The sequence below is a fragment of the Periophthalmus magnuspinnatus genome, chromosome 22 (genome assembly GCF_009829125.3).
Source record: "Periophthalmus magnuspinnatus isolate fPerMag1 chromosome 22, fPerMag1.2.pri, whole genome shotgun sequence".
Taxonomy (NCBI): Eukaryota; Metazoa; Chordata; class Actinopteri; order Gobiiformes; family Gobiidae; genus Periophthalmus; species Periophthalmus magnuspinnatus.
This window is the reverse complement of record NC_047147.1, coordinates 4,463,762-4,491,704: the sequence shown is the minus strand read 5'-3', so window position 1 is coordinate 4,491,704 and position 27,943 is coordinate 4,463,762. Positions and strand designations below refer to the sequence as shown.

Genomic DNA, 27,943 nt, shown 5'->3' with positions numbered 1-27,943 from the left:
CCTATTGGATCAGATGTCTGTGTTTACAGTGGCAGTTATGTGCAATAGACATAAACCTGCACATTTTAAAATCACATTATAAATCAAACATCATATACAGTACTTGGCAACACATTTCCTTTTCTTCATTCACAAACATCACTCAAAATCTGACTTTTACACTCACAAAATGGCGGTAGGATTTGCATTGCATCAGCCATACAGTAAAAGGAAGCGTTGATATGGTTCGGACCGGTTTGGCACGGATCAGTCCTCGTTTGCAGGTGAAAAACACTGAGATTGTTCCTCTTGTTCAAACTTTGGCAGTGGTGAAGGCAAAACGTCCCAAAGAGCTCGTTTCCATGGCAACAGGGTTCACAGATCCGGGACGCACTTTTGGTGAAGGGGTGAATGCTATAGTGACATGTGCATGGCTGAAAAGTGCTCTGAGGGGCGGGGCTGGGGACGGCTGGCTTTATGTAACGCTGTATGCAACGCTGTAAGCTAACCTCTACAACGGCCATATTAGCATCCATCTGTAAAAGGACTAAACATGACTAAACCACTTCTGATCGATACAGACCACTCCATACCTGCACAGAAAAAGTCCCACCATAAATATTGAGCCCAAAATCTTGTCGTCTCTCGTTTCACAGAGGGATAAGTGGACACAGTGATGACGGAGACAGGTCTAAACACACGGCTCTTCAGATATGTGTCAATCGAATAGAACTTCCACTGATAACTATTGTACTGCTGCTGTTTCTGTCATTAGGCCTGTGACTATAATCACTACATCCACTCAGCGTTCAGTCAGTGAAAGGAGGAGCAGTATCTTTTGGGATCCATGTTTCTGATGTGTAAGTTCACTGGGACTCTGCTGCTTTCAATATTATTAATGTTAATACTTCAAAACTAAAGATTATTTTGCTTTGCTCTAGAACAGGGAGATGTGATGGGACTGAAACCCAGACACTGTTTAAGATGCCAGCGAGTCCCCAGCCCCACAGAGGTGCAACACTGGTGCCATGCAGACGGACTAAACCATATGTGCCCGTGTGGGGGGGTGGACATGACATGGATCCAGAGAAACAAAGAAAACATATGGATTTGTTTTGTGTTTGGACACTGCAGATGGAGAGAGGGAGCTGAATGTGGGACATTTTAAACATGAAAACCACCAGCGCAAAATAAAACAACTCAGCATCAACTGGTTCAACAAGAGATGCACTAAACCAAGTCTAAACAAAGTCTAAACCAGGACTAAACCAGGTCTACACCAGGACTAAACCAAGCCTAAACCAGGTCTAAACCAGGACTAAACCAGGTCTAAACAAAGTCTAAACCAGGACTAAACCAGGTCTAAACCAGGACTAAACCAGGTCTAAACAAAGTCTACACCAGGACTAAACCAAGTCTAAACAAAGTCTAAACCAGGTCTAAACCAGGACTAACCCAGGACTAAACCAGGTCTAAACCAATCTAAACCAGGTCTAAACCAAGTCTAAACCAGGACTAACCCAGGACTAAACCAGGACTAAACCAGGTCTAAACCAGGACTATATGAGGACTAAACCAGGTCTAAACTAGGACTAAACCAGGTCTAAACTAGGACTAAACCATATATCAAAACTTGAATTTAGATTTATTTATTTTTTTAAACAGTTGTAAATATAAATGTAAAACTTTAGTTAAACTTAAGATACAGTTTCTTGCCTCATTCATTGGTGGAAAAAAAGCTTTAAGCCTAATTTGTAAGTAAATCATATCAAGATTATCATTTTAAATCTATAAATTGTATGTAATATTTTATATGTATACGTAAATGTTTTGGAGTGCTTTGATGAGCGTGTTCAAGGCCAAAGATGACTGACTGCATACACAGACTTTTTAGGAGATTTTTGTTCTTCATCTCCTTACCTGGCGCCCACATCCAGCTCCCCTCTGCAGAGCCTCTGTCCCAGACTAGTGCTTCATTTTGTTTATTCAGTGACACTAAATCTGCAGTGTGTGGTCACTGTCAGGAGGTGGCGCTGTTGGCTTTGTGTTTCCTCAGGGCAGGTAGGGGACAAGTCCAGGCTCTGTGCACCAGGACCAGCCCCATTCCCAACGCCCAGGTCCGCACCGGGGACAACAGGAACGCCATAGGTCCATAGGTCTCCAACAGGAAGTAACACGAATGTGCCTGCCACGACAAGAGCAGCGTCATGAACAGGTGCACGGCCAGGGTCCCGCAGCGAGAGACAGGGGCGGGGCTACTGGGGTTGTGGGCGTGGCCTGAGGGGGCGGGGCGAGAGGGGGTCCAGAGTCGTAGATGGGACGTGAAGCAGTGGCCACAGCAGCGATGGTGCAGACTCCAGCACAGGTACAAGGTCAAGGGCATGTTGAAAAACAGGATCTGAAAGAGAGGGAGAGAAAGAGGGAGGGAGAGAAAGAGGGAGGGGACAAACGATTAGAATGAGGTCTGTTTCTAAGGCTAAGAGAGAGGAAGAGAGGGGAGAGAGAAAGAGAGAGACAACGGCACCCTCAGGTCATAGCGTCACACTGGCCTCTCATTGGACGAGGGCAGATGCTTTAAAAACACGCAGACAATATCACCACAAGTTCAGATTTTTGTCTGGCGTTTGACACATGTGGTCAAAGAAGTGGACAAACCTCCTCAACAAAGCCTGACCTCGTCTATGAAGCTAAGCAGAACCGGATCAGGTCAGGACCCGGGTCTGGGCCCGGTCAGGACTTTGATGGGAGACCTCTGGGAACACCAGGTCCCACAGAGGGGCGCCAGTGTCAAATTACTGCTGTTGTGTTGTTAGGCAAGACACTTCACCCACATTGCTTATTGTGAAAGTGGTATGTGTGAGTGTTGGTGGGAGGGGCTGATGGCACAGACTGGCAGCTTTGCTTCCGTCAGCCTGCCCCAGGGCAGTAGTATCTTACCATCACTGAATATGGAGAATATGAAGAATGCAACTGTTAAGAGACTTTGAGGGTCTGGAAAGACGAATGCATGAATATTATAATTATTATAACTATTATAATTGTTATGATTATTACAGAAGAGTTGAAGCCTTGACAGGTGTCGACATAAACTCTGTAAATCTGATGCAGAAATTTCGTTCAGTCATAATTCATAATACAACTGATGTGATCTGCCTTATTTTGTATTTATAGTGATAAAAAAGTCAATTCTGTTTCCTCTTAACTGCAGTACTAGCAGGACTTGCAGTAATAGTAGTAATAGTAGTCGTAGTAGTAGTAGTAGTAGTAGTAGTAATAGTAATAGTAGTATTAGTGGTAGTAGTTTCATACTTGTACGACTCCAACCACATAAGTCAGACTTCCCTCCAGGAAGTGTCCATCGATGATCACTCCGAACGCAAAACAGGCTCCACTGTGTCCGTCAATCATCTCCCCGATAAACCAGGGACCTGACGAGAGACGAGAAGAAGAGGAGGAGTGAAGAGAGAGAGAGGAAGGGAAGAGAGAGAAGAAGAGCAGGGAGAGAGAGACGAGAGGAAGAGGAGGGGTTAGAGAGACAAGAGGAAGAAGGGGGACAGGGGGAGAGAGAGATGAGAGGAAGAAGAGGGGAAGAGAGACAAGAGGAAGAGGGGAAAGAGAGAGGCAAGAGGAAGAGGAGGGGACAAGAGGAGGGGGGCGAGACGAGGGGGGAGAGGGGGAAGAGAGATGAGAGGAAGGGGAGGGGGGGACAAGAGGAAGAGGAGGGGAAGAGAGACAAGAGAAAAGGGGGGAGAAAGAAACGAGAGGAAGAGATGAAGAGAGATGAGAGACAAAAGGACAGACAAGAGAAAGAGGGGCAAGAGGAAGGCAAGAGGAGGGGGGGGGGGGTAAGAGGAAAAAGGGGGCGAGAGGGGGGAGAGAGAAGTCAATATAAAAACACTTTTATCAGAGGTGAACGTGTTAAATGTGGACTCACCAAAGGCCGTGCAGAGGTTGAAGAGCAGCAGAGAGTAAAAAAACATGTTCATTTTACTGACCAACTGCAGAGACGCACACGCTCTGGACAACACGCCTACAACAACACAACAGACCAGTTATGAATGTAACTACAGCTCATGACCACTAGGAGGCAGTGCTTTAAGCACCTGACCTTTTCCATTTGACAGACTGATCCTCCTAAACACCAGAAGCCCCCCGATGTTGAGCAGAACAGTGAAGGCAAAAGCAGCTCGTCCCAGAATGTGATGATCTGTGAGAAGAATAAACGACTGGACAAAGCCAAAGCTCGGAGTGAGGCCGTCCTCCAAAGAGAAGAGCTGCTGCTTCACAGAGGAGCGTCCAGAGGAGTCCTGCAGAGCAGAGGTCAGACTTTGGGATAAAACTCACTACTATCACAATTGTCAATACTGTCACTACTGTCACTACTATGACTGCTATCATTACTATCACTACTTCACTGCTGTCACCACTGCACCATCGTGGCATTTTATATGTGCCCCATGTTTAAATCATGAGGCTTTGTACCTGTGCAGTGACAGAGATGGTGTGGACTCCAGTGAGGTACAGAGATGGGTCCCACTGCAGCACATACAGAGGCCCACCAGCAGAGTGCGCCAAACCCAGCGCCACTCCGTCTATATGCACCATGACAGAGGAGAGTGGGGAGTCGGAGAACACCAGGACTCTGCAGAAGGAGGAGAGGAGGATGTGTGTTTTATTAGGTCTGTGCACGGCAGAATAGAGTCATGTGTGTCTTAAGACCTGATGTGGGAGGACTTATGCATCCGCCCCAGCGGCTCGGCTCCCGGGTGCAGATACTGAGCGTCTTTGGGGTTGGTGATGACCACTGCCGGCCACAGGTCAAAGGTCAGGTCTGAGAAACTGAGAAGGTCATGGTCCAGAGCCAGCACACGGTATCTGAAGAAATGAAGTTACACTTGTCTTTTTAACATGGAAAGTAGGCCAAATGAGCAGAGCATCTGGAGAACTAACTGGAGCCAATATTACTGTTATTATTACTATTATTATTACTATTCCTCAATGGCACAAATGTATAACATGATAAAAATATTCTAACTCAGGCTGTGCAAAAATATCAAATCATTTAATCTGATGATACAGTATTGATATCGTGGGCTGCTATATAGATATATATTGCATATATTTTATTTTTATTTTACCAAATGTGACAGGGCTACAATTTTGTTGCTTGTTTACACAAACTGACTGACGTCACACACAGCCTTCGAGTTGTGACTGCAAGTATCATAGCAACCAAAGAGCTGTTGAAGGTAACGCCCCATCGCGCCTGCACCACTAATTTAGCAGGGAACAGGTGCTTAGCAACACCATCAATCAAACCTGTTGCTAATGCTAGTGGGAGCGACCTCGGGGAAAGAAGGCACCTGATTTGTCTGTTATTAATGTTCATATCTTGATTTACAGACACAATAGTGAAATAAAAAAGGTTCATGTAGAGCGGGTTAATACAAACATTTTAAGACCACAATGAGGAGTCTGACAGCAGCAGGTACCGAAAGAGGGCCACAGTTTTTCAATAAAAAGTGAACTGGAGCCAAAGTCGATGGAGCAGTAACTATAGTGCTGCATAGGGCTCCATGTGACTGTGAATCCAGTGTATTTCCCTGATATAAGTTTTACCTTCTGTTGTCCATCCAGTCTCCCAGCTCCAGCTCCAGAGTCCCCTGAGGGTGTCTGCTGTGGAGCACTGGCATCAAGCCCCCAAGAGTGTGCAGGTGACCACACAGGTATGCCACCGCTGACCTGCGGAGACAGAGGGGGGAGAGAGGGGTCAGAAAGAGAATCTTTTTAAAAAGATTAATTTGGAAAAATAGAGAGAGAGAGAGGAGGTAATGGGATGCTAAGTTTTTCAATGTGTGTTCACTTAACAAGTAAATTTGATAACTGATTTGAGATTTTATATTGATAGATAGATAGATAGATAGATAGATAGATAGATAGATAGATAGATAGATAGATAGATAGATAGATAGATAGATAATGTTGTCAGCCCCTTTAGTGATTTATGAAAACTAATATGGAGATATTTTACTTTTTATTATAGTCTCATTTTGAACACTCTGTAGATGCTATTTCAACATTTTTTGTTGAAATTGGATGTGAAAATGGGGTAAAAATCTTTGGGGGAGCATTGGCCATTGCAGAGGAGGCTAGGGCCCCCACAAGACCCCCCTGGCATCGCCTCTGTGCTGCATATGAATTTCTGGGTGTATTCTCAGGACTTGTTCTTCCAGAAGACAAAACTTGGTGAATGTCAAACTCTTTGTACAAAGCCCTTAAGTCTTATTTACTTAAGATGACGTCATCCAAGAGTTTGAACCAAGAGGAACAGAAAGTCACACATCAGCGTCTTCATCATGTGAGGTCATGTGAGGTCATCTGAGAGTCACATGACCCACAGTGATCAAGTGACCCTTTCTATCATTATGTTGTGGTTTAAATTTGAGTGTTTCTTATAGTCCCACAGTACCTCATGAGTTCCCGGACTCCCGGAGCGGGTGACACGATGGTGGAGGTGGTGTAGTGTCCAAACCAGATGGACTGGTTTGAACTGAGTGACTCCCGTCTGAACGAGTCCAACAGATCCATCTGAGTCTGGAACAGAAACAGAGAAACAGTCTGTGTGTTTACACTGCAACGATTATGAATGAACACTAAAGGGCCCATAATGCACTATTTTCTGATCTCTGTACTAATGTTGTTTCCTCGTCACAAATAGACCTGGAGTTGTGTTTTGTTTCATTCACACATGTTTAACATACAAACCCTGCATATTTAGGCTGAGTTCTTCTCTCAAACTGAAAACACTCTGTTCCACCTTGTGATGTCATCATGTGGTAATACAGGAAGTGCTCCACTGTGTTTTTCAATTACATATATCTTCACTAGAATCATTTGGATGATTTCAGTCCTGGAATTGCCAATCTCTACTGATCTAAAGGTAAAAGAAGCTGTTCACTTGAAAACTACTTTAGAGATATAGACAGACTAATAATAAAGTGTTATTTAAACATGTCTGAATGAAACAAAGCACAACTCCAGGTCTGTTTTTGAGGAGGTAACAGGATTACAACATGACTTAAACCTCGCAACAGTCAGTTTATGTATAACACAGAACCTTTAAACCTCGTTGTGGACTGGTCAGCCAGTATTTTTTCAGTTACTTGATTACGCAAAGTGAATTTAGATTTTCAAACACATTTTAACCAAATAAAGACTAAAACATGGAGGCTGAAACATGGTGACTGAGACATGGAGGCTGAAACATGACAATGACACGTGCCCACCAGGGGGCGCAGACCTATGGCATGCACTGGAACTCATGAAGATGTTGTGCAGACCAGTGTGGGCCTTATGAAGACGCTGTGCGGATTAGAAGAAGGACCCTCCTCACACACACACACACACACACATTTGTGGACCCTATAAAAGCTGTCACACATCTCAGGCCTCTCTTCTATCCTTTCTGGAGAGTCTGTTGCTTCATTGTTCATTTTACCTATGTTGAACTCATTAGACCCTTCTGACTTTATGTTTCAGTCTCTTGGTCCTCTTTGACGCTTACACCAGAAACAAACATTCTTATATTATTCTTATTATTGCAATAATAATTTCTAATGATAATAATGTACTCTTCTTCTTATTGTCTAGGAATAACAGCGGGCACACAGGGCACATTTGTCGGGCGCATTCATTAGATGCATTGAAATGGGACAGGCCTTGTCGCGCACAAAGTTACCTCACTGCCCTTCGACGCACACTTTGAATGGTGCATCTAAGGGCATTTTTAGCGAATTGAGACACGGCCATGAAGGCTGAAACATGGAGGCTGAAACATGGAGGCTGAAGCCCTTGAAGCAGAGAAGATAAACACTCAGAAATAGTTTACAACATTTTGGTTGAATAATGAATAAAGCTGGAATGTAACAAACTACAAGTACCAAAATGACAAGTCTGATAGCAGCAGTTACGGAGAGAGGGGACACAGTTTTTCAATAGAAAGTTAATTGGAGCCAGAGTCAATTGAGCTGGAAGTGCACCCATGATGACTTCCTATTTGGAATGTGGCGGCTAGCAGGTTAGCTATGTCCATTTACACTCACCTGAAGGATTATTAGACCCCCTTTCGCCTTCAGAACTGCCTTAATTCTACGTGACATTGATTCAACAAGGTGCTGATTCATTCTTTAGAAATGTTGGCCCATATTGATAGGAGCATCTTGCAGTTGATGGAGATTTGTGGGATGCACATCCAGGGCACGAAGCTCCCGTTCCACCACATCCCAAAGATGCTCTATCGGGTTGAGATCTGGTGACTATGGGGGCCATTGTAGTACAGTGAACTCATTGTCATGTTCAAGAAAACAATTTGAAATGATTGGAGCTTTATGACATGGTGCATTATCCTGCTGGAAGTAGCCATCAGAGGATGGGTACATGGTGGTCATGAAGGGATGGACACGGTCAGAAACAATGTTCAGGTAGCCCGTGGCATTTAAACGGTGCCCAATTGGCACTAAGGGACCTAAAGTGTGCCAAGAAAACATCCCCCACACCATTACACCACCACCACCAGCCTGCACAGTGGTAACATGATGGCATAAGGCATGATGGATCCATGTTCTCATTCTGTTTACGCCAAATTCTGACTCTACCATTTGAATGTCTCAACAGAAATCGAGACTCATTAGACCAGGCAACATTTTTCCAGTCTTCAACTGTCCAATTTTGTGAGCTCATGCAAATTGTAGCCTCTTTTTCCTATTTGTAGTGGAGATGAGTGGTACCCGGTGGGGTCTTCTGCTGTTGTAGCCCATCCGCCTCAAGGTTGTGGCTTCACAAATGCTTTGCTGCATTCCTCGGTTGTAACGAGTGGTTATTTCAGTCAACGTTGCCCTTCTATCAGCTTGAATCACTCGGCCCATTCTCCTCTGACCTCTAGCATCAACAAGGCATTTTCGCCCACAGGACTGTCGCATACTGGATGTTTTTCCCTTTTCACACCATTCTTTGTAAACCCTAGAAATGGTTGTGCGTGAAAATCCCAGTAACTGAGCAGATTGTGAAATACTCAGACCGACTCATCTGGCACCAACAACCATGCCACGCTCAAAATTGCTTAAATCACCTTTCTTTCCCATTCTGACATTCAGTTTGGAGTTAAGGAGATTGTCTTGACCAGGACCACACCCCTAAATGCATTGAAGCAACTGCCATGTGATTGGTTGATTAGATAATTGCATTAAGGAGAAATTGAACAGGTGTTCCTAATAATCCTTTAGGTGAGTGTATATATACAGTCTATGGTTGAAACACAAATACGGGTAACACTCATCACTACTCCCTTCTGACGTGAGCAGCTTTTGTTCTCAACACACCTAGCAATAAAAAACACCACCTTACAAATTACGCCTGATTACTATGCCTGTTAAAAATACTTACACAGGTGCATGTATAAGTACTTAATTAAACATCTGCTTCAGTACTGAACTTTTTACCTGGTTGAGGATCCCAAAGAAGTTATACGGTCTCTTGGGTCCTGGGGTCAGCGTCGCATCAGCACAAACAAAAGAGTAGTTTCCAAAATGCGTTCTGTGGACGTAGTGGAACGAACCCACTTTCTGATTGGCTGAATACTTCCTGAAAAAGACAATATGACGAGAAAGCAAAAGAGGAGTTTAATTACGATTTTTAATATCTGTTTGGACTGTAGGCCTTATAATGTCATTGTAATGATATGTGTATTTTTAATGTGTTCACCTGCCCAGGGGCCACAGATGGAAAATGGCAGTAACTAAATCTGGTAAACATAGTCTGTATAAAGAAGTGGACTAAGTGAGTGTGACGTCGTCCACAGCGTTCGGCTCCAGTCAAATGAAGCTCATCGAGGCTAGAGCAGTTATAGGGGCCAATTTAAAGTAGAGTTTCATATTTGGAATTCCGACCGTGAGTATCATAGCAACTAAAGAGGCAATCTGGAGCGAAGCTACTGGAGGTAAAGCCTGTTCCCGCTCCCATCGCTGGATTAGCAGGGAGTGAGCTCTTAGCAATGCTGTCAGTCAAACCTGTTGCTAATGCTAGCAGGAGTGACCTCAGGGAAAGAAGCTAGCTGATTTGTCTGTTATTAATCTAGAGTTCCAGACACAATAGTGAAATAAAAACCTCAGGATCATGTAGAGCGATAGAGTGGGTCAATACGAACATTTTAAAACCAAAGTGACGAGTCCATGATCACTTCCTATGCGCCCATGATCACTTCCTTTTTTGAACGTGGCGGCTAGCAGGTTAGCTATGTCCATTTATACATACAGTTTATGATCTTAACTCAAACCCTAAACTCTAATCCAACCCTGGAATTTTTCCATTGTGAGACATATAAAGGTTCTGTTCTCTTATTAGCATTAGCCTAAACACTACGGCCCCATAGGACAACGTCACACTTGTCCTGATGTTGACTTGGTTTAGTCCTGATGTTGACTTGTTTTAGTCGTGGTTTAGTTTGGCCTAGTCCAGGTTTGTTTCCGGTTTAGTCTCATGCGATATGTTGTGTGTTGTGTTTCCACTCTGCTATTTTAATCCCAGATTCTTGAGATGAATGAGATAATAAGAGAGCATAGATCCGCTCTGGTGTCAGATCACACGTCTGATCCTCCATAGACAACACTGCACTTTATATAGACCCAGTACAGGGCTAAACCAGGTCTAAACCAGGACTAAACCAGGACTAAACCAGGACTAAACCAGGACTAAACCAGGACTAAACCAGGACTAAACCAGGACTAAACCAGGTCCAAGGCTTCAGACCTAGTTTAGTCCTGGTTTAGTCCTGGTTCAGTCCTGGTTAAGTATAACTCATGTAAACTCTGCAGAGAGGCCAGACCCAAGTTATGTCCAAACATCACAATTTGCTAAACTCAAAATTCCTACTTTTGTCCATCGCTCGTGTTACATCATCTCCAGGACAAACTGTTTCTGTCAAACATTCAAGAATGTTCACAAACTCTGAGCGGCCACGATGAAGAGGAACTGAAGGTCTGTACAAACACAGAGCACAAAACACAAAATGGAGGCTTTGTTTGTGAAGAATACGGACCGGAAATAATTGTTGACGCTGTCCAGAGACATGATGTTGAAGGCATCTGGAAGAAAGAAAGTAGAAATGAGATTAGCATTAGAGTTTCTCAATAAGACCTTCATTTATATAATTTAAGTTTTGGTTTAGTGGTTTAGTGCAGGTTAAATCCTTGTTTAGTGCAGGTTAAATCCTGGTTAAGTCCTGGTTTAGTGCAGGTTAAATCCTGGTTAAGTCGTGGTTTAGTGCAGGTTAAATCCTGGTTAAGTCGTGGTTTAGTGCAGGTTAAATCCTGGTTAAGTCCTGGTTTAGTGCAGGTTAAATCCTGGTTAATTCCTGGTTTAGTGCAGGTTAAATCCTGGTTTAGTGCAAGTTAAGTCCTGGTTTAGTGCAAGTTAAGTCCTGGTTTAGTGCTGGATTAGTCCTGGATTAACCCTGGCTGAGTCTGGGCTAGTCCTGATTTAGTTCTACTTTAGTCCGAGTTTAACCTTTTGGTTCCAATTTGTGTTGATGTTTAAGAATTGTTGCTATTTTAGAGTCCGGTTTAGTCCCGGTTTAGTTCTACTTGTTTCTACCTCGTTTACACCTGGTTGAGTCCCAGCCTGTTCAACTTAAAGATTTATGTAATTGGTTTTGAAGTTTGAGAGTTGTAGTTGAGTACCAGTTGAGTCCATGTTTACTTATTTTGATTTTAAAAAATTATTATTATTATTATTATTATGTCCATTTTATGAGCACTTTTCCTTAGGCCACACCCCCCATTAGAAACCACACAATCTCTATAGTATATATAATAATCCATATGAGTCCACTCCCAAACAGAGAGGCGGCGTCTCAAATATCCAACAATTCTACGACTGAAAAACATGTCTCTGATTTCACATGAAAGCCTTTAATCCAATCACAGACCACAGCACTTCCTGGATGTAGTGCGACTCAGACACAGGAGAAGAAGCAGCACAAACAGCCGGACAGGGCCACTTCAGACTCCAGGATTTAAACAGCAGATGACGGGTTTGCATGTTTTTGATCAGGCTCAACATTTGTGAATTTAGCTTTTGGATATTTAATGGTAAAGTACTGTGTAATCAATAGGAAAATCTGGCTCTTGCGCCCCTATCTGGTAGTATTACATCATCACATGCTGGAATCTGAAAAGCAATATATTATAGGCTTTAATTTGAATTCTTATAGTTACCGTGGTTTCCTCTGATGTCGATCCACTTGGTTTTCTGCAGGACTCTGGACCTCTTCAGGACCGAGTGATAGGCCTGCCACTCCACCTCATGCTGCAGAGAGCCGATCTTACTCTCGGTCTTTGCATCTGTCAAGTCTCCTGCAACAACATGGAGTTAATGTTAGTATTTAAACCTGTATATAGTTTAATTATGCCACTATAAAAAGGTTATAACCTGTAGCGAGCACCAGCGCCGGCTTGATCACGTCCACAGTCTCAGAGCAAAACTTCTCAAAATCTGGGATCCTCTTTGGGTCGTGAAACCGGCTGATGTGGATGTCCGAAATCTGCAAATGGAATAAATCACATTTTTCTGATTAGGTTCAACACTATGATAGTTTAATGCTTTGTGTCACTGTAGTTTGAATATTATCGTTTATACGATACATAAATATAATGTTCAAAACTGTCACATTGTTAAACAATAAACAGAATGAAAATCCGCTGGTTGTTATGATGAAGTGTCACCATGTAGAGGCGCTATTCTTCTGTTTTACCTGTAATATCAAGCCAATTTATATTAATACTATGGTTCACAATAAAAAAATATAATCTGTAATCCCCCCCCCCCATCCCCCCCTCCCTCTGCTCCATGCGCTAAGTCATGGTTTGTCAAGTTGCTGTATACAGTTTTGTATCATATTTTTGGTATATTTATGGATAATTGTCATGTGGGAGCAGGGGTGATGTAGGCTTGTGGGCGGAGCCTTATATAGGCTTGTACTGTTTAACATAAGGAGGGTTTGGATAGGGCCCAATAGAGATCACTAGATTACTCAAACATGCATGGATGACGTCTAAAACCTCTTCAGACATGTTTTTGATTATGGACAGTGTTAGAAAATGGAAGAAAGACACAAAAATGGATTTTGGATAATACGATATTCTTCACAACACTGCAGTTTAACCTGTTTTTAAGGGTCAGTGCAAATCCAATGGGACCAAAGGCTGAAGCCTACTGACCCACTTCTGTCAATCATTCATAAAACAGGGAGAACAAGCCAAAGGTTTGTTGTGTCACCCCATACAGCTCATAATAATATCAACACAACTGAAATCACATGGCTCTTTATCTGTTTAAATATTGATCATAGAAATAGTAATGAATGGCCAATTTGACCAGATGCAGTGATTTCTAAGCTAAAACAAAGCAGAGAGTTAAATAGCCCTGGTCCCCATGGGGTCTTGTTATGTGTAAACCTGCTGACCATGCAGTTTAAGCCTTGAGAACGCCATGTTCTGGAACGCATGGGGTCCTTGTATTAGCTTAGCACTGTTTAAAATGAACTCGTTCTGTTTTTTCATTTTATGTTTTTAAGAATTTTTAAAAATCTGGTATCTCTTTAATAATTACACCAAAATGATCAATATTTCGACCGCAGCAGCTAGCAGGTTAGCTATGTCCATTTATATATACAGTCTATGGTCTGAGAGCAAGAGTCATGTCTATGGGTGACTAAGGAACTAAAGAAGTGTTTTATTAGTAACTGTAATTTTTCACAGTAATCCATGACAGTAACTAAGTATTTGTAACACCACTTACCTGACACTGAACATGCTTTTTACAATACAGCAAAAACATGAAAATTACCCATAAATAGACCTGTCACCGTAACACATACACATAAACGAAACTCATTTACGCCACAAAAGCCCAAGGGCAGATTTAACCACAAAAAAAATTCTAAATCTATAATTTTGTGAAAAATCATGAGCTGAAAGAAATAAACAGCAAAATGAAACACTTTAGTTGTTAGTTTGAGTCTGTAATGAGTCAGACAAGTTATTTATTCAAACTTGTACGGCTTAAATCTGATCATATAGACACAAAATAACCACAAATGTCCAAGTAGAGCAAAGAAAAAGTAACACGATAAATATCAACCCCAAACACATTTAGTTCCAACTTTCATATATAGAACGATGAGTTGATATAGTGATTATTACAACAGGTCTAACAATAAACCATGAAAATATGCTTTGAGTTTGAGCTCAGGTCGGACCCGTTACTACTGCACAACTTGGCCAGTGCCTTGGAGGAGGTCTATGTATATTTTAACTCCAAATCAAATTCTGTACATTCCCATTGACCTCCATTACACTGCATTGGACACAGCTGCCTTCAGAGAGCCCCACATGTCCATATGTACCACTTATGTAATGTAATTAGAATTATGTATTTATGATATGTGCGTTTGTACTCAAATGCAATGTTTCATGTTCTACTTTCACTATATACACACTCAGAAGCAACTTAGGCAGATCCCATATGGCCTTGTCTACTTCTGTATAGTGATCTGCAAGTTGGTTTGGTTAAAAGGCAACAGATTAGACTATAGTATAGAAAAACTAGTATCGAAACTAGATACTTATTTTTTGCAGGTATCGATATCAAAAAGTCCCCAGAACAGAAATTAACCTATTTTGAATATGTTTAGAATGATGTTGAGCTGTATCTTTCACAGGTATAAGACACAGACTAGTATACACCCATGGACCACTATGAACCTACTGGACATGGATGGGACGATATATGGTAATATCGTTAAAAAGTCAGCAATTAATCGTTAGTGACATTTTTTAAATAACTGTGATCATCGCAATCGATTATATTCGCCTTTACGGCACCAGACTGCCTCATGTTTGCAGTTTCAATACAATGTTTAGATGTTAGTTCCGGTGTTTGTCCACAAGGGGGCACTCTATCATAGCAATGACACTTGTTAGCATCTGTGCCTATTCTGAATTGGGAACGGTTCTTCACCGTCAGTCACTGTCATGGCTTGTGGGCAGTGGATGTGGATCCAACCATTTTTATCGTTCACTCAAGAAGGTGATGTCTGATGTGTGGAATTATTATGGATTTGAAAAACAAGACCAACAAAGATGAGCCACAATCTGCAGAGCCTGAGGAAAAAAAGATAAATCTCCGAGGGCAAACACGAGAAACTTAAACACACATTTAAGAGACAACCAGCCTGTAATGTTTGATAAACTTGAGCTGAAAATATCCATTGTAAGTAACACATCATGTGAAATAAACTAATGAATGTAGTTTGTGTTAGTTTGGATTTGTACGAATCCGTGTTTGTGTCGACTTTGCTATGGCCAGGTTAGTGCTAGCTGAACAGCATTTTGCACAGCTGATTGCACCACTTGCCAGCAGTGGTGTGTGGTTTTACATCATGAATTAATCTGAACTCCTATAACCTCCTAGGACCTGGCATCCACATATGTGGACATCACATTTTGGGTTGTCTAGGCCACAATACATTTTTTTTCTCTACAAGGTCCTGGTGTCCACATATGAGGATATAATACTGCCATGGTACAATAATTATCGTAATAATATCGTTAATCGCAATTATTTTGGTCACAATAATCGTGAGTCAAAATTTTAATATCGTCCCATCGCTTAATGGACGCTGATAGATATAAGGACGCATGGGAATAGAAAACAAAGCACCAACATTTAATGTGGAAAATCACAGTATATTGTCTAAAGAAAGAGTGTTTTTATTATCATTGTGTTATCGGTATAGAGTATCGAAATTGAAGTTTAGAGCCGTGACAACACTAGACCAACCCTGTGGTTAGGGATTCTTCTGCAGATTCTCTCAAATGTTTGAAAATGTGAACTTTGAACATAATGTGGGACCAGTAGCGCAACAGTGGCTCAGTTGGTAGCATGTTTGCCCATTGATCTGAAGGCTTGCGGTTCAAATCCTACTCTCGACATAAACATTCTTGGTTGAGCAGTCAGCTGTTGTTGTGTCCTTGGCCAAGACACTTTACCCCGTTCATCCCCAGAGTCTGTGTACACTTGTGTGTGAATGTGCGTGTGGTTCCTTGATGTAAAAAGCTTTGAGTGACTTGAAGGTGGAAAAGCACTGTATAAAAATCTGACCATTTACTATTAAAGCCTAAACTCACAAAAGCTTTATTGCACTGGTCAAAAATAGTTGGACTCTAGATTGTTCTGCTTCTAACTGAAGAGCTTCCATAAAAATAAATAAATGCACTTCTATACATCACAGTTAAGTCCCTGTAGGCAAATACATCTCGTGCATCTGACCGATCCTTCAAGACCAGTCACTGAGAGAACTTGACAGGAGACGCCCACAGGGACTTCCCCCTGATCTTGAGGCTGGATTGTTTTGGTCAAGAACATCGAATAAGACATTTGGTCAGTTCTTTTGTATGTTTATGAGATATTTGTTGAGAGGAGACTTGTTTTTTTGTTTTGTTTCTTTGTATATTTAAACATAAAACACATCTGTAATTGAATAAATGCTATATAAAAAAGTATAATGCCACATTGTGAAGCATTTTAAGCAGTGACATCTTGGAGAGAAAGGTTTAGGCACACATCGCACACTATATTACACAAACTGAATCTTGTAGCTTTAATCCATGTTCTAATCCTGTTACCTCCTCAAAAACGGACCTGGAGTTGTGTTTTGGTTCATTCACACATGTTTGAGTAACACTTTATTATTAGTCTGTAACATCTCCAAAGCTCAAAATGCTCTGTTCCACCTTGTGATGTCATAAAGTGGTAGTTTTCAAGTTAACTGCTCCTTTTACCTTTAGTTCAGTAGAGATTGGCAATTTCCGAGCTGAAATTATCCAAATGATTCTAGTGACGAGACCAGGACCTCCAAACCAGACTCAGTCTGACATTTATGACTTTTAAATCATATTATTGTGCTGTTCTCTCATCATTTGCTTACTCAGAGTTGTACTTTTGATCTATGGATGTCTGAGGTTTAATCAGTTCTTTTGTATGATTATGAGGAATTTGAAGCACCAAAAACAGTAAAAACCCACCCACACATAGGCAGAACATGCAAATTATACCCAAAGATATAACAGATAACACTCCGGGAATACAACCAGGGAGCTTCTTGCTGTGTGGTGACACTGTGAACGACCATGACACCAAATTTTGAACCTTAGATATGAATAATGTTATCAAAATACTACAATACAAAAGGGATAGACTTGATACTCAATACCAAATTCAATACCACAATGATAATAAAAACACCATTTTGTTTGAAAGTAAAGATCGGCTCAGTAGAGATGTGAAAGTGTATGGAGTTTAAAAACACAGTGGAGCACTTCCTGTATTACCACATGATGACATCACAAGGTGGAACAGAGTGTTTTCGGTCTGAGAGAAAAAAACTCAGTCTAAATACGAAGGGTTTGTGTGTTAAACATGTGTGAATGAAACAAAACACAAGTCCAGGTAGTTATAGGTCCAAAGTCCATATAAACAGCATAGGATTAACTATAGCCTTGCTTATCAAGAGAACTACAGGACACTATCTTTTAGAAACTAAGTATTTGATCAAATATATGTTCAAACTCAACAAAAAGATGACAGGACATTAATAACATCTGAAGGTACATTTGCATCCAACTGTACCTACGCATTTACCATCAGTTGCCATAAATCTGATGTGATGGGTTGGATAAATCCCACAACATGGAGAGACTTGGTTTGAAAAGATCCCTTTATATGGGCCGACAGATAATATTCCTGTCACGAGAGCCGATCCTCAACGACTTTAGTGCGCAGCATCTCTCCTGTCTCTTCATATTGATACAGCCTGATTCAAACGCGCACAAACGCATTGGAAACGTGCCATTTTGCCCTTGTTAAGTCATGATAATTACGCATTTATAACAGATTTACGTGCGCTGCGTCCTACCTGAATGAACCAGAAGATATTATCCAACTCGCCGCTGGGGTACGGAGGAGAGCTGCTGCCTTTGCCTCGGAGCTCATTCCCGGCTTCAGTTCGGTGGAGGCTCCGCTTGGGCCAGGCCGTGTCGTAAATCTCCAGAACGCGGGAGGTGATGAACGCCAAAGCCAGTCCGAGAACCAGCACCGCTCCGAACAGCCGCAGCATCCTCCTGCAGCGGGAGACACGGGCCAAACCCACCGCGGACAGAGCTAACGACACCCGGGTACGAATACGGAGCTTCAACCGGATGGTACGAGAGCTACGCGCACAGAACAGTCACTGCGCTACATGGCACACAGCGCGCGCTCACAGCATTTTAGTCGCTGACTTCGCTGCCATAGAAGATGCGCGGAAGGAGGAGAGGAGGGAGAGCAGGTCCAGAGAGGCGGGTGGTGGTTGGTTGGTAGCAGCAGCAGCAGCAGCAGCAGCAGTAAAAGCAGACTAGCTCCAGCAGAATCCGAGTCGACAACAGCAGAGCGCAGGGGCCGGGTATACGTCACCTCCACGGCCGACCCAAGGCACCTCCCACTACACTATTGTTTTCCGGAGTTGCGCCAGTCCGACACGAGTTCGAGTCCAAAGTGGCGGAAAAGCTGCGCCATTTTAACAAAACAATTGCGCCCAATGAGTAAATGATATGCCTGCACGTGGACTAGAGGTGTGTACGGCCAAAAGGGGCGGAGCAAACGTGTCTTTGGCGTAGTCAGCGCCTTAATTATTTTCTTTATAACTTTTTATATTGTATTGAATTGTACTTGTACTTTATTACATGCAGTATTATATCCTACTGTAACAGAAAAAGACCCGGGCGAGTGTGGGAATAATCACGTGCACTACCCATAGTCTGACGGTAGGTGGCACACTTGATTTGTATTTTTTAGAAATGACTTAATTTAATTTGAAATAAAATAATAAAACATGTCCATTTCATGTACTTCACCTATACTTGTGTTGTACTTGTGTTGTACTTGTGTTATACTCGTGCTATACTCGTGTTATACTGTTTTCTACATGTACAGACAGCTCGTTTGTGAAATGTGTTTATCCTGTGTCAGTGGAGAGAATTATACTGTAAACATAATGCTACAGATAAAATATAAATACGCAGCTTTAAATAAAAATATAGCCAGCAGTTAGAAATAAAATTGGAGACTAAACAGTCTCAAGTATCTGGCGCCCTCTAGTAGGATTCTGGTAAACGTACAGGTCTATTAAAGCTGCATTATGTAACTTTTCAGGCAGAGCGTGTGCTGCCACATGCTTGTTTACGTTGAGCTGTTCAAGCTTTGCCTCGAATGTTCCACAGTACTAAGCGTGTATCCATAGAGCGTATATTTTATTTTGTATTTTTAAACAAGAAAAACATCTGTAATTTAATAAATGCTATATAGAAATGTTTAATGCCATATTGTGGAGCATTTAAAGCAATGCAGTAACATCTCGGAGAGAAGGTCTTGGCTACATGTCCCACGCGATATTACACAAAACGGAGGTTAAAGTCGTGTTCTAATGCTGTTACCTCCTCAAAAACAGACCTGGAGTTGTGTTTTGTTTCATTCACATGTTTGAATAACACTTTATTATCAGTTTGTCTACATCTCCAAAGCTCAAAATGCTCTGTTAAACCTTGTGATGTCATGAAGTGGTAGTTTAAGTTAACAGATCCTTTTACTTTTAGTTCAGTAGAGATTGGCAACTTCAAAGCTGAAATCTTCCAAATGATTCTAGTGAAGATGTGTGGAGTGGAGCACTTCCTGTATTACCACTCGATGACATCATAAGGTGGAACAGAGTGAGAGAAGAACTCAGCCTAAATCTGCAGGGTTTGTGTGTTAAACATGTGTGAATGAAACAAAACACAACTCCAGGTTTGTTTGTGAGGAGTAAACAACATCAGAACACAGATCAGACATTTGTGTACTATAGGCCTTTTAAATTCTTCCCAAATCATGAAAAAACATTGAAACTAGTTCAAACAAACGTATGTGAGGCGATGTTATAAACTGAATGATCGTCCTGTGGAGTCAGCAGCAGTATGAGTCTTTCTTAAATCATATGACGCCAAAACTGTCATCCATGAACGCGCATTTAAAGACCCCCTGTGCGCGCTCCCGATGCTGTTGCGAGGGGCGATAGTGTCGAGCATGCGCACGTCACGTCACGGATCCGCAGCGGAGCGAGAGATGCAGCGGAGGTGACAGCGGCAGCGCACGGACACCGCTCGGATACATGCGCACACACCGACACGACGCACACTCGCATCGCTCCCGTTGGACACGTTCTGAACATTTTCGCTTCCCGTGGGCTGTCCTCCCGCCATGGGACCGGGCTCCGTGTCCGTGCTCTTCATGACTCCTCCCCGGACGATACAGCCGCGCTTGTGAACATCTAACCGGGCCAGAAAAAGGCGAGGTGAGTGTCTACGCACAATAGGCCCTGAACGCATCACGCTCCCGTCAAACAATCTGCGCCTCAGCTGCACACAGTGACCGTCCAGCGGGAGGTGTCACCGCTCGTAACCCGGGGACCGCGCACTTGAGGCGGGGGAGCGGGGATGTGCAGCCTGCGTGGCCCGGGCTGAGCGTGGACGCGCCCTAGTCGGAGGTGAAGCTGTGGGAGCCGCTATCCACCGTTATGCATCACACTGGATCCATTAGACCAGCAATGCAGCGCTGTCCGGGGTGCCAGATAAGGACCACAACATCCCGCGGGTTGGGTTCGTTTAGGGTTAGCGGGTAGGAAACGAATTGGGGCTAATGTCCTTGAATCTAAAGTCACATCCTCATAATAACGAGAGGCGCTTACTGTTTTTGTAGTGACAATGGTTTTGCTTCGCCTGGAATGTTCCACAGTGTAACTTATCTTTCATATTCAGGCAGGCTACAGGAACTTCAGTATCAACAATATTTGGTTTGGTGGGGTCAACCGCTTGCCTCCACGGAGACTGCCAAGTTTAATGCCATTTTCTGGAACATTCCAGACCAAACAATAACATCTCCATGGAGACAAGAAGGTTTCAGAGCCTCTACCTAAAAACATACTGCCCCTTTAAGGTTAAACTATATAAGGGGTTGAATACAGTTAAAGCCTATGTCGCCAAACTAAAATTTCATCTCTGTTTTGATACCAAGGAATAGACTCGATACTGATTCCAATACCATGATGATTAAAATGAAAACACTCTTTCTTTAGACAATATACTGTGATGTTCCACATTAAATGTTGGTACTTTGTTTTCTATTCCCATGTGTTTTATATCTGTGTAATCCCTCAGTGTCCAGTAGGTTCATAGTGGTCCATGGCGTATACTAGTCTATGTGTCTTATACTTGTGAATGATCATTCTAAAGATATTCAGGAAAGGTTCATTTTTGTCCTGTCAATGGGACTTTTTTAGTGTCGATACCTGCGAACAATGATTATCTACAGTTGATACTAGTTTTAGTATCAATTAGTATTTGATTTTTCGATACTGACATCCTTAGTCTCATTGCAGTAAAATTACACCTATATCACCTTATATTTCAAATTATCATAATCTAGTTTACAGCATCCAAACATCTACCCAAATCTAAGGGGGCCTTTTAAAACAATGGTCCGTGCACTTTGTTATGTCATGTCTTTCATAGACTGTATAAAGGAGTGGACTGAGTGTGGCGTCTCCCGTAGCGCAGCTCATCGAGGATAGTAGGTATAGGGGTGAATTTGGTTCCGTATTTGGAATTCAAGTGTCATAGCAACCAAAGAGCCAATCCAGAGTGAGGCCGTTGAAGGTAACATCCCTTCCCGCCTGCACCTGGTTTAATAATATATTTTGTATATATTTAGTAGTATATTTTGATGTATATATATGAAGTGCACTAGGCCTACCTGGATCATACTGGCTGTTTTGCATAAACCTGCTTATTTGTTGATATTTGGTTGTAGACACTTCTATTGCTTCTTTTTTTCAAATCAAAGTTACTTTTCCTCGTTAGCATTTGGCCCAAACTTAAACCAGGCCACGACCGGATTAAATGAAAACATCTGTCAGTTAGCCTCTGATCGCTAACACGCTAGTTGCTAACACTTCAGAGCTCCTTGTGATTCCCCATTATGGGTCACAACCAAATTTGCGTCATAGTTCGCTCTACTCATGCTCAGACCACTCTGCACAGAAACCCACAGACTGTATATATAAATGGACATAGCTAGTTTGCTAGCCACCGCATTTCAAATGGGAAGTGATCATGGGTGCACTTCTCTGCTTCATTGACTCAGGTTCCAATTCACTTTCTATTTAAAAACTCTCTCCCCTCTCTCTGTAACTGCTGCTGTCAGACTTGTCATTTTTCTCTAAAATGTTCGTATTAACCCGATCTACATGATCCTGGGGGTTTTATTTTGTCATTTTGTTTCTAAATCAAGATATGAACATTAATAACAGACAAATCAGGTGCCTTCTTTCCCAGAGGCCTCTCCTGCTAGCGTTAGCAACAGGTTTGATTGACAGCAGGGGGAGAGGAAGCAGTTTGATTGCTAAGCGCCCGCTCCCTAAACCAGCAGTACCTGTGGGAAGGGCCTTACCTTCAACAGCCTCGCTCCAGATTGGCTCTTTGTTTGCTAAGCTACACGAAATGTGAAACTGGGCTCCAAATTGGCCGATGTAACTGCTAGCATTGATGAGCTTCATTTGACTGGAGCTGAACGCTGTGGGTGACGTCACACTCACTTAGTCCACTTTGTTATACAGACTGTGGTAAAAACACAACATTTAACTGCTCATAAACCTAAACAGATCAGTGCTGACTTCAGTGTAATGTTACAACAGCTACAAGGTTGTGCAAGTCTTTATGTAAAATAAATATTATAAAACTTTTTTTGATAACTCTATTTACAAACAGGCAGGTTAATGACTAGCATGATTGATGCAAATTGGGTAAACGACTCAAATTGGGGGAATGCACCCTGTTTGCTAACCTGCTGTTTGCGAAAAGGCTGTTTTGCTAACTCGCTGTTTTGCTAACTCACTGTTTTGCTAACTGGCTGTTTTGCTAACTCACTGTTTTGCTAACTGGCTGTTTTGCTAGCTGGCTGTTTTGCTAACAGTTCAGAGCTCCTCACAGCCCCGTGTGTTTGTCCCTCTGAGTTTGATGATGTCCTCAGACTAGTGCAGGCCTCAGCACATGGACACTGCAGACAGAGACTCAGCAGATTAGTCGCTGGAGGAGCTGAAGAGGGAGCTTTTGATTTGATGAGACTCAAATATTTAATCTCTAATAGAATACTGAAATGCTACATAAAGTTGCTATAGTGATTGTTACAGGCTTAATGAGAAGTCCAAAGATCTACCAATGCAACAAGATTTTTCATACTTAAAATAGGAACATACATCTCATTACACAGAAGATAATGACAACAACAACAGCAAGTCTGTGTACTTAAAATAAGAAGCAAAATAGCCTGTATAAAGAAGTGGACAAAGTGAGTGTGACATTTCCCATAATGTTCAGTCAAATGAAGCTCATCAAGGCTAGCAGCAGAGTTCCATATTTGGAATTCCGACAGTGAGTATCATAGCAACCAAAGAGCCAATCTGGAGCAAGGCTGTTGAAGGTAACGCCCCTTCCCACAGGCACTGCTGGTTTAGTAGGGAGTGGGTGCTTAGCAATGCTGTCAAATCAAACCTGTTGCTAAGTGCTAGCAGGAGCGACTTTGGGGAAATAAGGTGCCTGATTTGCCTGTTATTAATGTTCATACTTTGATGTATGCACAAATTAGTTAAATAAAATCCTAGATATTAGTTTTGCAGTTTAAGAACTGCTTTAAAGGCCATGAATCTGATTTTAAATGAGTAAGAAGCACAAAGAAACATCACAGGCAGTTGCTTCCACATAGTTCTCATCTAACAGTGTTGCTAACTGGACAAACATGGAAATCACACATGGTTACTTTATGGTTCTCATCCAGTAGAACACCTACATAGATTATTTTGCTCCATATTTTATTTGATTATATGTTTTATTCTTCTCCCTCTCTTCTGCCCAGTTGCATGCTGGGATAGGCTTCTGTTTATGTCGGACTTGTGCCCTCAAACCAAACAGTGTTTCTGATGCAGTTACATAAGTTTGTTTTAGCCTGGGTAGTGTGTGTGTGTGCATATGTGTGTGTATGTATGTTGGGGTGTGTGTGTGTGTGGGGGGGGGGGGGGTGCATGTGTGTATGTATGTATGTGTGCATATGTGTGTGTGTGGGGGGGGGTTGCAGGTGTGCATACCAGTACCCCGTCTCAGGATTTGCCTTGTGGCTTATTTTTGTTGTGTGTTGTGTTATTGGTGTGTTGTGTTTTTGTGTTATTTTACTGTTTTGTGTTGTATTGTTGTGTTGTGGTATGTTGTGTTGCTGTGTGTTGTGTTATTTTGTTGTGGTGTGTTGTATTGTTGTGTTGTTGTGTTGTGTTCATTCGGTCAACTGTCCAGATGTGTATAACTTTTGGCCTGTTGTGAATCCAATGTTTGCAGCTGTGTTTTAAACTTGTGCTTTAAAGCATTGAGTTAAAATGACTCCTGTTCAGAATGTACAGCAGTTTGACAAGTGGTTTTCATGTATTTAGTTATAAACAGAATGATTATAGTAAAAAGTTACTCAAGTAAAAGTATCACATGATCTACTTAAGTTAAAAAAAAAAAAAAAAATCCCTTTTTTTTCTTTTTCTTCTGAATTTTGTGCTTTATTTTTGTTTTGCTTATATAATTATTAGGTACAGATACCGAATAATTGTACTTAAGTAGAGTACTATTACTTTGGTATGTTCCACCGCTGCATAAATGTAGCTGTACTTTGTGCCTGATACTGACATATGTGACATGTGTGAGAGTGACTGGAGGCTGTGTGTGGAGCAGCTGCACACAGTAGCTGTCCTCAGTCTCACTCAGGATTAAACTTTAATCCAGGTTTAACTGAGCCACACTTTCACTGTTTGTTCAAACCTAAGACTCATGAGTCTGTGTCTTTAGTGTGTATTTAGTTTTTGGTGATTCTCAAACTTTAGCAGTAGTATTGTAGCAGTAGCAGTATTTTTGTAGCAGCAGCTGTAGCAGCAGCAGTAGCAGCAGTAGCAGTAGTATTGTAGTAGTAGTAGTAGCAGTAGCAGCAGTAGCAGTAGTATTATAATAGTAACAGTAGTAGTAGTAGTAGTAGTCGTAGTAGCAAAAGCAGTAGTAGTAGTAGTAGCAGTAGTAGTACTACTGTAGTAGTAGCAGCAGCAGCAGTAGTATTATAGTAGTAGCAGTAGTAGCAGCAGTAGCAGCAGTAGCAGTAGCAGCAGCAGTAGTATTTTTGTAGCAGTAGCAGTATTAGTAGTAGTAGTACTAATAGTAGTTGTTGTAGTAACATTATTATGTCTGAAACCAGAATAAAACCAGATCTATGTCAGATCTAAACCAGGACTATATGACTTGGACTAAACTAAAGATTTGTTGTTGTTGTTGTTGTTCTTGTTATTATTGTTGTATGACTGTTGTCGAGAGGAGCGAAAAATCCAAATCTATTTGATCTCATCTTTTTATGCAGTGTACAGATCTTTTATCTGATCATTTCTTCTCTGTCTCCAGGCTTTGGCGTTTCACCCAGATGCCCTTCCCAGTTTGAGCGTACTTGAGGTGGGCCGCTGTGAGGAGAGTGCCCCCTGTCTGCAGACGGGATGAGTGGCGGAGCAGAGCAAACAGACATTTTGAGTGTCCTGTCTCTGGTCAAAGAGAGATGGAAAGTGGTGAGTGCGAACAATCAGCTTCTGTCCTTCACCCCGTCTCTGCCTCGCTCTGACCTCTGACCTCTGACACAACAACAACAACAACAATGGATTTAACTGTATTTTTAGAACAAAATCAGGACGAACTAGTAATCAATAAACAACCTGAAGAGACAGAGGGTCAGACGAGGAGCAAATAATTAAAAAAATGTAAAAAGCCTTAGACATTTTCAAAGTTATGACAGTGGATTATAATTCAGATGTTATTAACGAGTCTTTATCTGAGAGTGAGTTACTGCAGCTCTATGCTCCACACAGAGCTCCAGGCTGTTATAGTCAGTATTTCCTAAATAAAAATACAGTGAAATATTTTCCCAAACGTCTGTGGGACGTGGCGCCTGCGGGACGTGGTGTCGGTGGATCCAGGTTCTGTGGGAGCTCCTGAAATAGTCTAATCTGAGCTATTTTGGGTTTGGTGCTATGGATGAGCTCTGGTCTGTCCCTCCTCCTCTCCTCTTTCCTCTGCTTTCCTTTTCCTGCCCTTTCTTCTGTTCCTCCTCTCTTCCCCTCCTCCTCTGTTCCTTCTCTCCTCCTCTCTCCTCCCCTCCTCCTCTGTTCCTGCTCTCCTCTCCTCTTCCTTCGCTCTTCCTCTTATTCTCTTCCTCCTCTCCTCTTCTCTTCCTTCTCTGTTCCTCCTCTCTCTCCTCCTCTCCTCTTCAGTTTTCAGTCTCAGTTTGTGGGGAGAGTTTCTTATGTAACACGGTCTAATCCAAGTCTTTACACAGTAAACGTCAGAGAGATAAGAGCAGAGGTCAGCCAGTGAGACGCAGAGGTCAGAGGTCAGAGGTCAGGAGTGTACTCACATTACACATGGTAAACAATCACATCACATTTGGACTGTAATATATTTTTTCATGCTTTATTTTATGTATATAGCTCATTAGATTAAAGATTCCCTCCTCCTCTGTTCTTCCCCTCCCCCTCTGTTCCTTTCCCTCACTCCTCCTCCCTTCTCCACCTCCTCCTCTGTTCTTCCTCTTCCCCTCTGTTTCTTTCCCTCACTCCTCCTCTCTTCTCCACCTCCTCCTCTGTTCTTCCTCTTCCCCTCTGTTCCTTTCCCTCACTCCTTCTCTCTTCTCCACCTCCTCCTCTGTTCTTCCTCTCCCCCTCTGTTCCTTTCCCTCATTCCTCCTCTCTTCTCCACCTCCTCCTCTGTTCTTCCTCTCCCCCTCTGTTCCTTTCCCTCACTCCTCCTCTCTTCTCCACCTCCTCCTCTGTTCTTCCTCTTCCCCTCTGTTCCTTTCCCTCACTCCTCCTCCCTTCTCCACCTCCTCCTCTGTTCTTCCTCTTCCCCTCTGTTTCTTTCCCTCACTCCTCCTCTCTTCTCCACCTCCTGCTCTGTTCTTCCTCTTCCCCTCTGTTCCTTTCCCTCACTCCTTCTCTCTTCTCCACCTCCTCCTCTGTTCTTCCTCTCCCCCTCTGTTCCTTTCCCTCATTCCTCCTCTCTTCTCCACCTCCTCCTCTGTTCTTCCTCTCCCCCTCTGTTCCTTTCCCTCATTCCTCCTCTCTTCTCCACCTCCTCCTCTGTTCTTCCTCTCCCCCTCTGTTCCTTTCCCTCAGTCCTCCTCTCTTCTCCACCTCCTCCTCTGTTCTTCCTCTTCCCCTCTGTTCCTTTCCCTCACTCCTCCTCCCTTCTCCACCTCCTCCTCTGTTCTTCCTCTTCCCCTCTGTTTCTTTCCCTCACTCCTCCTCTCTTCTCCACCTCCTCCTCTGTTCTTCCTCTCCCCCTCTGTTCCTTTCCCTCACTCCTCCTCCCTTCTCCACCTCTTCCTCTGTTCTTCCTCTCCCCCTCTGTTTCTTTCCCTCAGTCCTCCTCTCTTCTCCACCTCCTCCTCTGTTCTTCCTCTTCCCCTCTGCTCCTCTCCCCATTCTTCCTCTGTTCATCTCCCTCACTCCTCCTCTCTGCTCCTACTTCCCTCCTCTGCTTCTATTCTCTGCTTTTCTTCTTCTTCCCTGCCTCTGTTTCTCCACTTCAAGGAACAGAGGAACAAATGTTAGTATTGTGACAACACTAGTCTGCTATGGAGTTTTTTGCATTGCCTGGAATGTTCCACAGTATGGCATTAAACTTAATTATCTTACATTTATTTAAAAAGCCCAAAAGTTCTCAAA

The 27,943-nt window shown here is 42.5% G+C and overlaps 2 protein-coding genes across 2 annotated transcripts in view; one reads left to right on the top strand and one right to left on the bottom strand.

Annotated features, from left to right (window-relative positions):
• Positions 1 to 1,714: 1,714 nt before the first annotated feature.
• Positions 1,715 to 18,401, bottom strand: tmem62 (transmembrane protein 62). The gene is made up of 13 exons (XM_033988170.2): positions 18,008 to 18,401; positions 12,463 to 12,574; positions 12,249 to 12,386; positions 11,072 to 11,117; positions 9,477 to 9,618; positions 6,449 to 6,573; positions 5,599 to 5,721; positions 4,699 to 4,854; positions 4,462 to 4,621; positions 4,088 to 4,286; positions 3,914 to 4,009; positions 3,289 to 3,407; positions 1,715 to 2,377 (listed from the first exon to the last, which is right to left on the bottom strand). The coding sequence occupies exons 1-13, from the start codon at positions 18,206 to 18,208 to the stop codon at positions 2,000 to 2,002; spliced, it is 1,995 nt and encodes a 664-aa protein (XP_033844061.1). The 5' UTR covers positions 18,209 to 18,401; the 3' UTR covers positions 1,715 to 1,999.
• Positions 18,402 to 20,211: 1,810 nt separating this feature from the next.
• Positions 20,212 to 27,943, top strand: part of LOC117390847 (tau-tubulin kinase 2) — a 29,935-nt gene continuing 22,203 nt past the window's right edge. Inside the window, exons 1-2 of the mRNA XM_055231189.1 lie at positions 20,212 to 20,455; positions 25,635 to 25,792. Of these exons, the coding sequence (XP_055087164.1) occupies positions 25,724 to 25,792 (69 nt within the window). The 5' untranslated portion in view covers positions 20,212 to 20,455; positions 25,635 to 25,723. The remainder of the gene's footprint in view (positions 20,456 to 25,634; positions 25,793 to 27,943) is intronic.